This window comes from Zalophus californianus, chromosome 7 (assembly GCF_009762305.2).
Source record: "Zalophus californianus isolate mZalCal1 chromosome 7, mZalCal1.pri.v2, whole genome shotgun sequence".
Classification (NCBI taxonomy): domain Eukaryota; kingdom Metazoa; phylum Chordata; class Mammalia; order Carnivora; family Otariidae; genus Zalophus; species Zalophus californianus.
In genome coordinates this window covers 17190643-17203608 of record NC_045601.1, presented here as the reverse complement: position 1 = coordinate 17203608, position 12966 = coordinate 17190643, and the positions used below count along the sequence as shown (strand labels likewise).

The 12966-nt window shown below is 37.8% G+C and overlaps 1 protein-coding gene across 8 annotated transcripts in view; it reads left to right on the top strand.

Annotated features, from left to right (window-relative positions):
• Positions 1–12966, top strand: part of TAB2 (TGF-beta activated kinase 1 (MAP3K7) binding protein 2) — a 90701-nt gene that overhangs the window by 51802 nt on the left and 25933 nt on the right. For all 8 annotated transcript variants that reach the window (XM_027603750.2, XM_027603745.2, XM_027603749.2 and 5 more), the window contains one exon: positions 3123–4623. In XM_027603750.2, the coding sequence (XP_027459551.1) occupies positions 3123–4623 (1501 nt within the window). The remainder of the gene's footprint in view (positions 1–3122; positions 4624–12966) is intronic.

Here is a 12966-nt window from a genome sequence, read left to right as displayed (position 1 = left end):
CTTCTGTTAATGTTGCTATTTTGACCTCTTCCAATGAATCAAATGCTCTCAAGGTTTTCAGTTTACTTTGCCTGGATCTGTCAGAAAAATCACTGTGTATGGCAGCTATAACCTTAAAAAAATCTATTTCTTAAATAACAAGACTTTAAAGTCTAAATGACCCCTTGATCCATGGGCTGTCAAATGGATATTGTGTTAGCAGGGATGAAAACAAGATAATCTCGTTGTACATCTCCATCAGAGCTCCTTGGGTGATCAGGTGCATTGTCAGTAAGCAGTAATATTTTGAAAGGAATCTTTTTTTCTGAGCAGTAGGTCTCAACAATGGGCTTAAAATATTCAGTGAATCACGTTGTAAACAGATGTGCTGTCATCCAGCCTTTGTTGTTCCCTTTATAGAGCAAAAGCAGTAGATTTAGCATAATTGTTAAGGGCCCTACGATTTTTGGAATCGTAAATGAGCACTGGCTTCAATTTAAAGTCACCAGCTGCATTAGCCTCTAACAAGAGAGTGAGCCTGTCCTTTGAAGCCAGGCATTGACTTCTTCTCTATAGCTATGAAAGTCATAGATGGAATCTTCTTCCAATATAAGGCTATTGCATCTACATTGAAAATTTGTTATTTAGTGTAGCCACCTTCACTAATTATCTTAACTGGATCTTCTGGATAACTTGCTGCAGTTTCTATATCAGCACTTGCTGTGTCACCTTGCACTTGATGTTATGGAGATGGCTTCTCTCCTTAAACCTCATAAACCAACCTCTGCTAGCTTTAGACTTCTCTTTCTTCAGCTTCCTCACCTCTCTCAGCCTTCACAGTATTGAAGAGAGGTTAGAGCCTTGCTCTGGATTAGGCTTTGGCTCAAGGGAATGGCGAAACTGGTTTGATCTTCTATGCAGACCGCTAAAACTTTCTCCTATCAACAGTAAGACAGCTTTGCTTTCTTATCATTCATGTGTTCACTGGAGTAGCACTTTTAATTTCCTTCAAGAACTTAAAATCCTTTGCATTTACAACAGGCTCTGGCCTATCTTGGATTTTGACATGCCTCACTAAGTTTAATCAGTTCTAGCTTTTGATTGACAGTTGAGATATGCACAGCTCTTCCTTTCACTTGAACACTTAGAAGCCATTGTAGGGTTATCATCATTATTATTATTAATTAGGGTCATTTCAGTATTGTTGTGTCACAGAAAATAGGGAAGTCCAAGGAGAGGGAAAGAGATGGGGAAACAGTGGAATAGTCAGAATACACACATTTATCAATGAAGTTCACCATCTTACATGGATATGGTTCATAGCACCCCAAAACAATTAGAGTAATAACATCGAAGATCACTGGATTGGGCGCCTAGATGGCTCAGTCAGTTGAGCATCCAACTCTTGGATTTCAGCTCAGGTCATGATCTCAGAGTCATGGGATCGAGCCCCAAGTCAGGCTCTGTCTTCCTCTGCCTGTGCCCCCATTGGTGCGCTCCTGCATACTCTCTCTCTCTCTCATATAAACAAGTAAACCTTTAAAAAAAAAAAAAATCATTGGACCATGGATTGCCCTAACAAATACAATAGTAATGAAAAGGTTTGAAATATTCTAACAGTTACCAAAATGTGGTACAGAGACATGAAGTGAGCAAATGCTGTTGGAAAAATGGTGCCAATAAATTTGCTCAATGCAAAAAAAAAAAAATTCACTCAATGCAGGGTTGCCACAAACTTTAAATTTGTAAAAAACACAGTATCTGCAAGGCACAATAAAAAGGTATACCTGCTTTTAATCCCAATCTGCTTTTATTAATATTTGTTCCACAAAATCTCCAATACAAACCTTTAACTCCCAACTAAATCTGTTCCAGTTAACCTTGTTTAGAATATGCTTTTACTTATTATCACACTGATACCTGTCTTTACTCGTGCCATTCCCTTCACTAGGAGTCCTTTTTCCCTCTTCAAGTCCTGCATATACTACTGTGTATGAAGCCCATCAGACTATGCCTCCCTTATTAACATAGTTCTTTGTACAGTAGTCTACAATACTAACTCTCTGTTGAACTTAGAAACCACTTATTATTTGGCACAGAGTCATGTTTTAATAATGTTACCTTTTCGTAAACCCATGGTTTGTCTAATTGAGTTGCAAAACTTTTCTAGGGAAAATTTTGGTTCTATATGTCATTGAGTCTTCCACAGTCTCAGAGTACTATGCGTAATTTAGATGTTCAGTAATATTTTTATGGATGATTTATGACTGGTGATTGGTCAGTCTCTTGAGGATTCTTTAGAAATAATCTGGTTGCTTTTTTGTTTTTGTTTTCATTTCTGTGGAATAGATTTATATGGTGCTATCTAAAGGCAGAGATAAGAGCTCAGTTGCTCTAGGTGCTACCTTGAGTTTAGAGGAAGCATATAAGGAATTGAGATGACTTTGTTGTGTTATTTTAGGACTTTTTCTATTTAAATACCACATATATAATTTTTTAAAGAGTTTATTTAGAGAGAGAGCGTTCACAAACAGAGGGAGGGGCAGAGAGAGAGGGAGAGAGAATCCTAAACAGATGCTATGCTGAGTGTGGAGCCCGACACAGGGCCTGATCTCACAATCCTGAGATTATGACCTGAGCTGAAATCAAGAGTTGGACACTTAACTGACTGAGTCACCCAGGCACTCCCTACATATCATTTTTTAAAAGGTCATTAATTTAAAACAATTCATATAGCACTTGAATGTGCAAAACATTTAATTATATAGTATTATATGCCTAATGAATATAATACTTGAATGGTTATGTTTTGTTCAGCATTCAAATCATGTTTTTAATTAGGTTATAATTTTTACTGTATTTGCATGAATCCATTTTACTGTAAAATGGCTCCTTAAACAGAACAGTGACTTGGTTTGCTGTCAGCTATTGCTAGTTAGAGAGCTTTTCCACTGTGTTAGTAGTGAGGATTTGTAATTCAAGCATTTGCACAAAAAAATAGTTCTTCTCAATAAAAAGGTTCAAATATGTGTGTTAGAATTGTATTAACTAATCACTTGTTAATCACGTATTATTTTAGTAGTGATGAGAGTGTAACAACCAGAAGGTTGTTAACATCAAGCTATTTTTATTTTGTTTTATAGAATAATAATAACCTGGATGCTTGCTGTGCTGTTCTCTCTCAAGAGAGTACAAGGTATCTTTATGGTGAAGGAGACTTGAATTTCTCGGATGACTCTGGAATTTCTGGCCTCCGAAATCACATGACTTCTCTCAACTTGGACTTGCAGTCACAGAATGTTTACCACCATGGAAGAGAAGGAAATAGAATGAATGGAAGCAGGACTCTGACGCACAGCATTAGTGATGGACAACTTCAAGGTGGTCAGTCCAATAATGAACTCTTTCAGCAGGAGCCACAGACAGCACCAGCTCAAGTTCCTCAAGGCTTTAATGTTTTTGGAATGTCTAGTACATCTGGTGCTTCAAATTCAGCACCACATCTTGGATTTCAGTTAGGCAGCAAAGGAACATCTAACCTTTCTCAACAAACTCCCAGATTTAATCCTATTATGGTAACTTTAGCCCCAAATATCCAGACTGGTCGTAATACTCCTACATCTTTGCACATACATGGTGTACCTCCACCTGTACTTAACAGTCCACAGGGAAATTCTATCTATATTAGGCCTTACATTACAACTCCTAGTGGTACAGCTCGACAGACGCAACAGCATTCTGGCTGGGTATCTCAGTTTAATCCTATGAACCCTCAACAAGTCTATCAACCTTCACAACCTGGTCCCTGGACTACTTATCCTGCATCTAATCCTATGCCACATACCTCAGCCCAGCAGCCAAACCAGCAAGGCCACCAGACCTCTCATGTCTACATGCCCATCAGTTCACCTACTACTCCACAGCCACCAACAATTCATTCATCTGGTAGCTCACAGTCTTCTGCCCATAGCCAATATAACATTCAGAATATTTCAACAGGACCTCGAAAAAACCAGATTGAAATCAAACTTGAACCCCCACAAAGAAACAGCTCTTCAAAATTGCGTTCTTCTGGACCTCGAACCTCCAGCAGTTCCTCTTCAGTCAACAGCCAGACCTTAAATAGAAATCAGCCCACTGTTTACATAGCTGCCAGTCCCCCAAATACTGATGAGGTGATGTCCCGTAGTCAACCCAAGGTCTATATTTCAGCTAATGCCGCCCCAGGAGATGAACAGATCATGCGGAATCAGCCCACCCTCTTCATATCCACAAACTCTGGAGCATCTGCTGCCTCCAGGAATATGTCTGGGCAAGTGAGCATGGGTCCTGCCTTTATTCATCACCACCCTCCCAAAAGTCGAGCAATAGGCAATAACTCTGCAACTTCTCCTCGAGTCGTGGTCACTCAACCCAATACAAAATATACTTTCAAAATTACAGTTTCTCCTAATAAACCCCCTGCAGTTTCACCAGGGGTGGTGTCCCCTACCTTTGAACTTACAAATCTTCTAAACCATCCTGATCATTATGTAGAAACAGAGAATATTCAGCACCTCACGGACCCTACTTTAGCACATGTGGATAGAATAAGTGAAGCACGGAAGTTGAGTATGGGATCTGATGATGCTGCCTACACTCAAGGTAATAATCCTGAAGGTGGGGTCACTTTCCATGCTGGGCTTATTGGTGTACATTTGATTTTACTTGTAGAAATGGCTATCAGTATTATTACTTCATCCTTTAAAGTGTCAAATCATACTACTTTTAAAACCTCAAGAGTATTCATACAAATTGTGAATTTCATTTTTACTATCATATAACTTAAAGTTTGAAGGATAGGGTTATTACATCTTCAGCATAATCCACCCTGGTATGCTTACTTTCTTCATGTTTTAACCCTTTCTTTTCAGTTAATTCTCTTCTCTGTGGTGATGTTGACTTGCTCTTTAAAATTTTTGTGAATAAAAATTCATAAAAACACATCTTAGTAAAATATTAGTGGCCTTGTATAGTTGGTAAATCTGCCTTCTTTGACCAGGCGATTTCTCTATTCTTCAAGTATTTTCATTTTTCTAATATAACATTGTAAGTCTTATTTTATATCAAAATCTAACTTCCTACAAGTCCTAGAATAATTTACCTCGAAGAGAGATTTTGAGTTCTGTTCTCAATGTTTGTTTCTTTCAGCCTACCTTAAACATCCATTAATGCAGCCTTTATCTTTATTTGGAATTGTGGATAAAAACATTAGTCTATCTCATTTGATTATCCTTTTCTGAAATAGGCTAGTTGATATCAGCATAATACTAAATTATATCTGTATTAATTCAAGTAGAGATAATTTCTGTCATACATGTTTTATTTGGTCCCTTAAGTTACTTAATCTTCAGTAGGAAACCATTAAACTCCTTCAGATACAAACGTGGCGGTTAAGAGTTTGTTTTCTTGAATACTGATGCGGGCTTTTAGATCGGCTGGGAGCCCTTTAGAGCAACAGCGTATCGTAGTCATCTTTGTGTCAGCAGTCAGCTGTCCCAGGCATTGCAGGTTGGAAAATAATAGATCATCTCCCCCATGCAACATGCAGCCCCGTACAACCACTAGTACTCTTGTCCTTTTAAAAATTTCTAAAAATAGTGATTTTACTGCTGAGTTTCTCAGAGGAACCTCATTGTTATGTTTTAAACTACTATATTCTTGTGATTCTCAACTCAAGCTGGGCTGTGATGCGTTCAGGTTTCATAAACACCTATGGAGCTTTCAAATAAGGATGCCCAGGGCTCATCCCAAACTTGTTCAGTTAGAATCTGAATGGCGAAGTCTAGGTGTGCATGTGTGTTTTAAAGGTCCATGGGTGATTCCGATTGCACTAGAAATTGTGCTAAAACTGGACCCATTTTTGTTTAGTTTCAGGCAGTACATGAATTTTAATATACCATTATTTATTTCACTGATATTTAATTCCTGTTCTTCTCCCACAGTCCTCTTCTCCTTCTCTCCTTCCATTAAATAGCAGATTTCCTATATTTAGGTAGTTGCTGTTTCTTAAATGGAGAGTAAATTGTTGTATGAAGATAATTTGATAAAGGGAATTTTCAGTTGAAATAGACGTAATCACCTTTAACTGGAGTGTGAATATAAAGTGTTGCTTAAACTTGCTATCTCCAGTTTCTCTCATTCTCTTTTGAATCTAATCTAGTCAGGATTTTATGCACTATAGTCACCCAGAACTGCTCTTGTCAAGGTCATGAGTGACAGCATTGTTACGAAACCCACAGTCTCCTTTTGGCCTTCATCTTCCTTGATGTATGTATCAGCAGCATTTACCAGTCAAGCACCCTCTTCACTGTGAAACATTTTGTTCATTTGACTTCTAAGATATTACTCTAGAATTTCCCCCTCTCTTTTTATTCTTAGCTGGTTCTCCCTCCCTCATCTCTTGCCTCTTTATCTTTCCATTTCTCAAAGAAATAAGATCAAAGCCTCAGAGCTTAATCCTTGGGCCTTTTTTCTGTCTGTACCATTCCCTAGGTGATCTCATTCAGCCTCATGACTCTAAATATTAGATGCTAATGCCAGAGTGCATGGGTGGCTCAGTTAAGCGTCCCACTCTTGATTTCTGCTCAGGTCATGATCTTAGGATCATGGGATCAAACCCCAGGTCAGGCTCCATGCTCAGCGCAGTCTGCCTAGAGATTCTCTCTCTCCCTCTGCCCCTCCCCACGCACACGCACGCTGTCTCTCTCTAGATAAATAAAATCTTTTAAAAATAACATAAATAAATAAATATTATGTGCTAATGGTTCCCAAATTTGTAACTCTAACCTAGACTTATTCCCCAAATTTCAAGCCAGTTTATTTAACTAGTCATTTAACATCTCCATTTGAATGTTTACTAGGCATCTCGAATTTTCTGTATCTGAAATACCTTCTGACATTCCCCCAGCTTACTCTTCCTATGATCAGTCCTCCCATCTCAGTTAATGACAACTTAATTTTTTTAGTGCTTAGGCCAGATACTTCAGAAACACCCTTGACTCCTCCTTTCTTTCATATTTCACATCTAATTTGACAGTAAAATCTGTCAATTCTAACCTTCAAGGTGTATTAAGAGTTCTCTCTCTTCTTACCACCTGTGGTCACCACTCTGGTCTGAGCTACCGTCATCTCTCAAGTGGATTATTGCAGTAGCCTACCTGCTTTCACTCTTGCTTCCTTATGGTCTTCTTTCACATCAGCAGCCAGAGAGACACTGTTAAAAAACAAGTCAGATTATATAATTCCTCTGCATATGATGGTTGTTTCGTTCAGAGTAAAAGCCGTGAAGCCTTGCATGACCCACTGCCCATCCCTCAGCTCTTTTCCATCTGCTTACCGCTCCTATTGGCCTTCTTGCTATTTCTTAAACATGGAAGGCATGCCTTAGGATCTTCGTACTTGCTGTTTTCTCTGTCCGAAATTCTCTTCTCCCAGAATCCACAATTAACTCCCTTCAGATTTTTACTCAAATGTCACCTTCGCCTTTTGCATGAGATTATCTCTAGTCTTTCTGTCTTAATCTCCACCCAGCATTTCCTATCTCCATTTTTGCTTATATTTGCTTAGAGAGGGGGGAAATGAATAATCTAATATTAAGACATAAAATAACTAATACCTGCTGAAAACTTACTATGTGCTAGGCAATTTTCTGAATGCCCATTTATTTCTCACAACCAACTATAATGTAGACACTAGTATTCCTATTTTCAGATTAAAATATTTAGGAGCAGGGGCTACCTGGGTGGCTCAGTCAGGTAAGCATCCAACTCTTGATTTCAGCTCAGGTCATGATCTCGGGGTTATGAGATGGAGCCCCACACTGGGCTCCACACTGAGCATGGAGCCCACTTCGGATTCTCTTCTCCCTCTGCCCCTCCCCCTGTGCTCTCTCCCACTCTCTCTCTCTCCCCCCGCTCTAAAAATAAATAAATAAATAAAATAAAATACTTATGAAGAGATTGGGTAAGTAAGAACCTTGCCAAAGGACAAATAGCAGAGTCAAAGATTCTAACCTAGGAAGTTGCCAATGGAGCCCACACTCTTAACCACAGCACTGTAACATCTTTCTACATTTGCAAAATAAGCCCTCTGGAAGGATGCTTTAAGTTTGTCTTGTAGCTTCACATAACCCCTGGTACATCATTGTGGGGGCCACATGTTCCCCAGTTTAAGAAGTGTGAAGCTAAAAGATCACTCAATAAAGAGTAAAACAAGAACAGGCAGCTGTAGGGAAAGAAATCACAACATACAGATACAATTAGGAAAACAACTTGAAAAATAAAGTAATACCCTGGAGTGGTATGGGGAGCACCTTCCAAAGGCACCTAAAAGTGGAAAAAAAAAAAATGCTGATGAGTAAAGGCTCTGGTTTGAGAACTCAAAGCCTACCCACATAGCAAATAGCAGGGTTCCTCAGAATCTACCACTCAAATTACTTCTCTTCACTAACAGCCTTCAGACAGTTTAAACAACTACACTCACTGTCTTTAAAACATATCTACATACCTGTGGAATTTCATAACTTTCGTGTGGCTGTGCATCCTTGTATTATCTCTCTGCATGCACTCTGTATTGGGGGAGGTACTGTTCTGCAGCCTTTCATCTTGTTTCCTTCTGTTTCATATGGAACTGCTGTTGTTGACCCAGATTTATGCATATCCAGTGACAAAGTCTTGATTGAGTGTTTCTTTGACTTGGTTCTATTAAGATCAAAGGATTGTTCTTTTCTGAAAATGCATCTTTTATGATGTTACCTTACATGTGTGTAATGCTCTACAGTTTATATAGCACTCACTACATACTACATACTACTTCATGCGGCAACCCAAATAATGCTGATCTTTAAGCAAGCATCTTTTCTCAACTCTGATTTGTCTGGTGTGGGTAATAAAGAGAAAAGAAAACTCTCTGCCTCCTGCAGTGAAATTGATCTTTCTAAAGCTCCTGGAACATACTGTTTCCGAGTAGGAAAAGAAGCTGAGCCAGGTGTAGAGTCATAGGAAAATATTTTTCTCAAACTGAGGAGGGAACATACATAAATAAATTTGGTAAACAAAATGCATTATTTTTCATTTATATTTCATCTAACATTTAAAATCTACAATAAAACATTTCAAAAATGAGTATTTATGTTTATAAAAGATACATTGTTGGATATGCCCTCTGCTATAGAACGAGCAGAGGAAAAAGAGGTAAATTAATGAAACTTCTACCACTCTCCTGCTCATTTCGTCACCACGTCTCCCACCACCACTGTGAAAGGAAATAAATTACATTTGAGTCTTTAAACTACCACAGGAATCAGAGACACCAATGAGTTCCCAATAGAAAAGACAAATTCAGGTTAGAGAGAAATTCCATTTCATAGTCTATGGATATGAGGAAGACTCTAACTTTACCTAAGAAGAACAAATATTGAAGCGAAAATTGCTCAGCAGTAGAAAGGTTACTGTGTGGCCAAATAGCTACATTTCCCCCCGCCTTGAGTCGTACTACCTGACTCTACCTAACTTCTGAAAGTACCAGTAAATACCTGATCATTCACTGTATTCTGAGACTCTCTGGTGTTTTCTGTTCATAGAAGTATGCTTTTAGTAACACTGGCAATTTCTATGGATATGGAGAACAAATGCTTCACTCATTCAAACCAGTTTTCATGGCAGGGGAGGGAAAGGGCCTGCTTTCTATGCCAGAAGCTCTTACAAACTACCACTGCTGCCAAAAATGATTTCTTCTCTGTTATTTCTACAGAAATCCATCTGTGCAGTGTTAAAAGTTACATACATAAGGTCAGAAACATTTTTAATGATACCTCAGTACTTTTTTTCCAGTTATATTTATGGTCCTATCATATTGTTAAGCAGTAGCCTTGACTTTGAACCTAAAATAGAAAAATAAATAGGAAAACTTACGACATGAAAATTAGCTTCTCGGACTTTGTGTTTCTCATTACTTGTCTTTTTTTTTTTTTTAACCAATGCTTCTCTCCGAATCACAACACCTTTCTGTCGAACAAGATTTAATAAAAATGCTTAATCATGACAAAAATTGAGAGGGCTAAATATTCTTTTCAAGAGGAGATATAACTTCAATTAGTTCAAATTTTTAAATTTGCATTTTGCCTTTATTTTATGCATCTGCTGATTGGAAATGCCTTTTTTTAGAATGTTGACTTACTATGTTGACCTTGAGATTATGTTAAGTAATTAAATCAAAAGTAAGCTTAATTGACATCAAACCTGTACAGAATTTTCATAGGTTCTTCCCAATCTCAAGACTAACTACCTTTTTTAATTTGAAATAAATCTTAGGGTTGGAAGAGACTTTAAAAGTGATCTCAAATTCTACAAAGGTTATCCAGGCCATTTGCCCATCCAACACTTGGTCCTACAAGGTCCCTAGTAAGTGTAAATCCATTCTGTACATGCTTGCATACCTGAAGAAGCACACTCCACACTCTGCCTCCTAGCAGGTTATTTCCTATATTAAACTGATCTCATTAAAAAGTATTATGCAACATAAGCATATGATAAAAGAAATTTCAACCCCCCAAAAAAGGAAGATAGAATAAAAATGTGTCTCCTTTCAGCCCCTGCCTATATCTTCCCACCAACCCTCCCACCACTTTTAACTCTCAGAGGTAACCTCCATTACCCATCTTTATCTGCCTTGTTGTCATAATCACATGCACACACCCCTTCTATAATGCGGATATACTATCCATATATGGGTATATGTAAATACGCATGTGCAGGGTTGTATAATCTCTGCATACCCTTTGGTATATATAATGAACATTGTAAAGAGAGATATACAGTTTTTGCTTAACATCTTAAGATCATTGCATTTCAGCATGTACAAATCTATTTCATTCTCTTTTAAAAAGTTTAGTCATGGGGCACCTCGGTGGCTCAGTCAATTAAAAAGTTTAGTCATTATTTTAATAGCTTTATTAAAATAAAGTTAATCCCATGAAGTTCACTTATTTACAGTATACAAATCAATGATTTTTGGTATAGTCACGTGCCACCATAAACACAATATTAAACATTTTTGTCACCTCAGAAACTCCACACTCTTTAGCCACCACCTGCCTGTCCCAGTACCCCCAGCCTTAGCCCTAAGCAACCACTCATCTACTTCTAGATTTACATCTTCTAGACACTTCATATAAATGGAATTACATAATAGTTTTCTGTGACTGGCTTTTTTCACCTAGCATAATGTTTTAGAAGTTCATCCATGTTGTAGCATGTGTTAGTACTTCATTCCTTTTTATAGCCGAATGATGTGCTATTATATAGGTAAATACTCTGTTTTTGTTTGTTCCTCATTTGATGGACATTTGGTTGTTTGCATCTTTTGGCTATTATGAATACTACTGTAAACATTCATGTACACTTTTTTGTGGACATTTGTTTTTATTTCTCTTGAACATATGCTCTCTGGGAGTGGAATTCCTGATTCACATGGTAATTCTATGTTTAATCATTGAGGAACTGCCAGACTGTTTTCAAAAGTGACTGCACCTTTTGGCAAATTCCACCAGCTGTATATGAGGATTGATTTCTCTACATCAACAATATTTGCCATTGTTTGATTTTGAATCTTGCCATCCTAGTAACTATAAAGTGGTATCTCATTGTGGTTTTGATTTGCATTTCTCTGATGGCTAATGACATTGAGGATAACTACATGTGTTTATTGGCCATTTATGTATTTTCTTTGGAGAAATGTCTATACCCTGTGCCCCTTTTAAATTGGGTAATTTGTCTTTTTATTATTGAGTTATATGAATTCTTTGTATATTCTAAGTGTAAGTCTCTTATATGATATGTAATTATTTTTCCCATTTTGTGAATTTTCTTCTTTTCTTTTCTTTTTTTAAGTAAGCTCTACGCCCAGTGTGGGGCTTGAACTTACGACCCCTGCAATCAAGAGTTGCATGCTCTACCAACTGAGCCAGCCAGGCACCCCTGTCTTTCCATTTTCTTTCTTTCTTTTTTTTTTTAAGATTTTATTTATTTACTTGACAGAGAGATAGAGAGCACAAGTAGGCGGAGCGGCAGGCAGAGGGAGAGGGAGAAGCAGACTCCTCGCTGAGCAGGGAGCCCGATGCGGGGCTCGATCCCAGGACTCTGGGATCATGACCTGAGCCAAAGGCAGACACTTAACCTACTGAGCCACCCAGGCACCCCATGTCTTTCCATTTTCTTGATAGTGCTCTTTGAGGCACAAAAGTTTTTAATTTAGCTGTAGTCCAACTTACTTATGTTGCTGTTTCTCCTTTCATTGCTCATGTTTTTGGTGTCATATCTAAGAATCAGTTGCCAAATCAGAGGTCATGAGAATTACTCCTATATTTTCTCCTAAGAGTTCTGTAATTTTAGTGCTCGTATTTTGGTCTTTGATGTGTTTTGAGTTAATTTCTATATAAGAGTATGAGGTAAGGGCCTAACTTCATTCTTTCACATGCGGCTTACCCAGATATCCCAGCATCATCTGTTGAAAAGACTTTTATTTCCTCATTGAATGGTCTTGGCACCCTCATAGAAAATCAGTTGACCATAAGCACATGGGTTTATTTCTGGACTCTTCATTATTTTTCATTGATCTGTATGTCTACCTTTATGCCACACTGTCTTGATTATTGTTACTTTGTAGTAGGTTTTGAAATTGAGACATATAAATTCTACATTGTTTTTCAAGAACGTATAAATTTATAATAATTATAAATTTTAGAATTAACTTGTCAATTTCTACAGAGAAGTCAGCTGGGATTCTGGTAGGAATTGCACTAAAATATTTTTCTACATATACTTGATTTTTTTTAATTTTTTTTTAAATTTTATTTATTCTTTCGAGACACAGAGAGAGAGAGCATGAGCACGAGCAGGGAGAGAGGCAGAGGGAGAAGCAGGCTCCCCGCTGAGCCAGGAGCCAGAC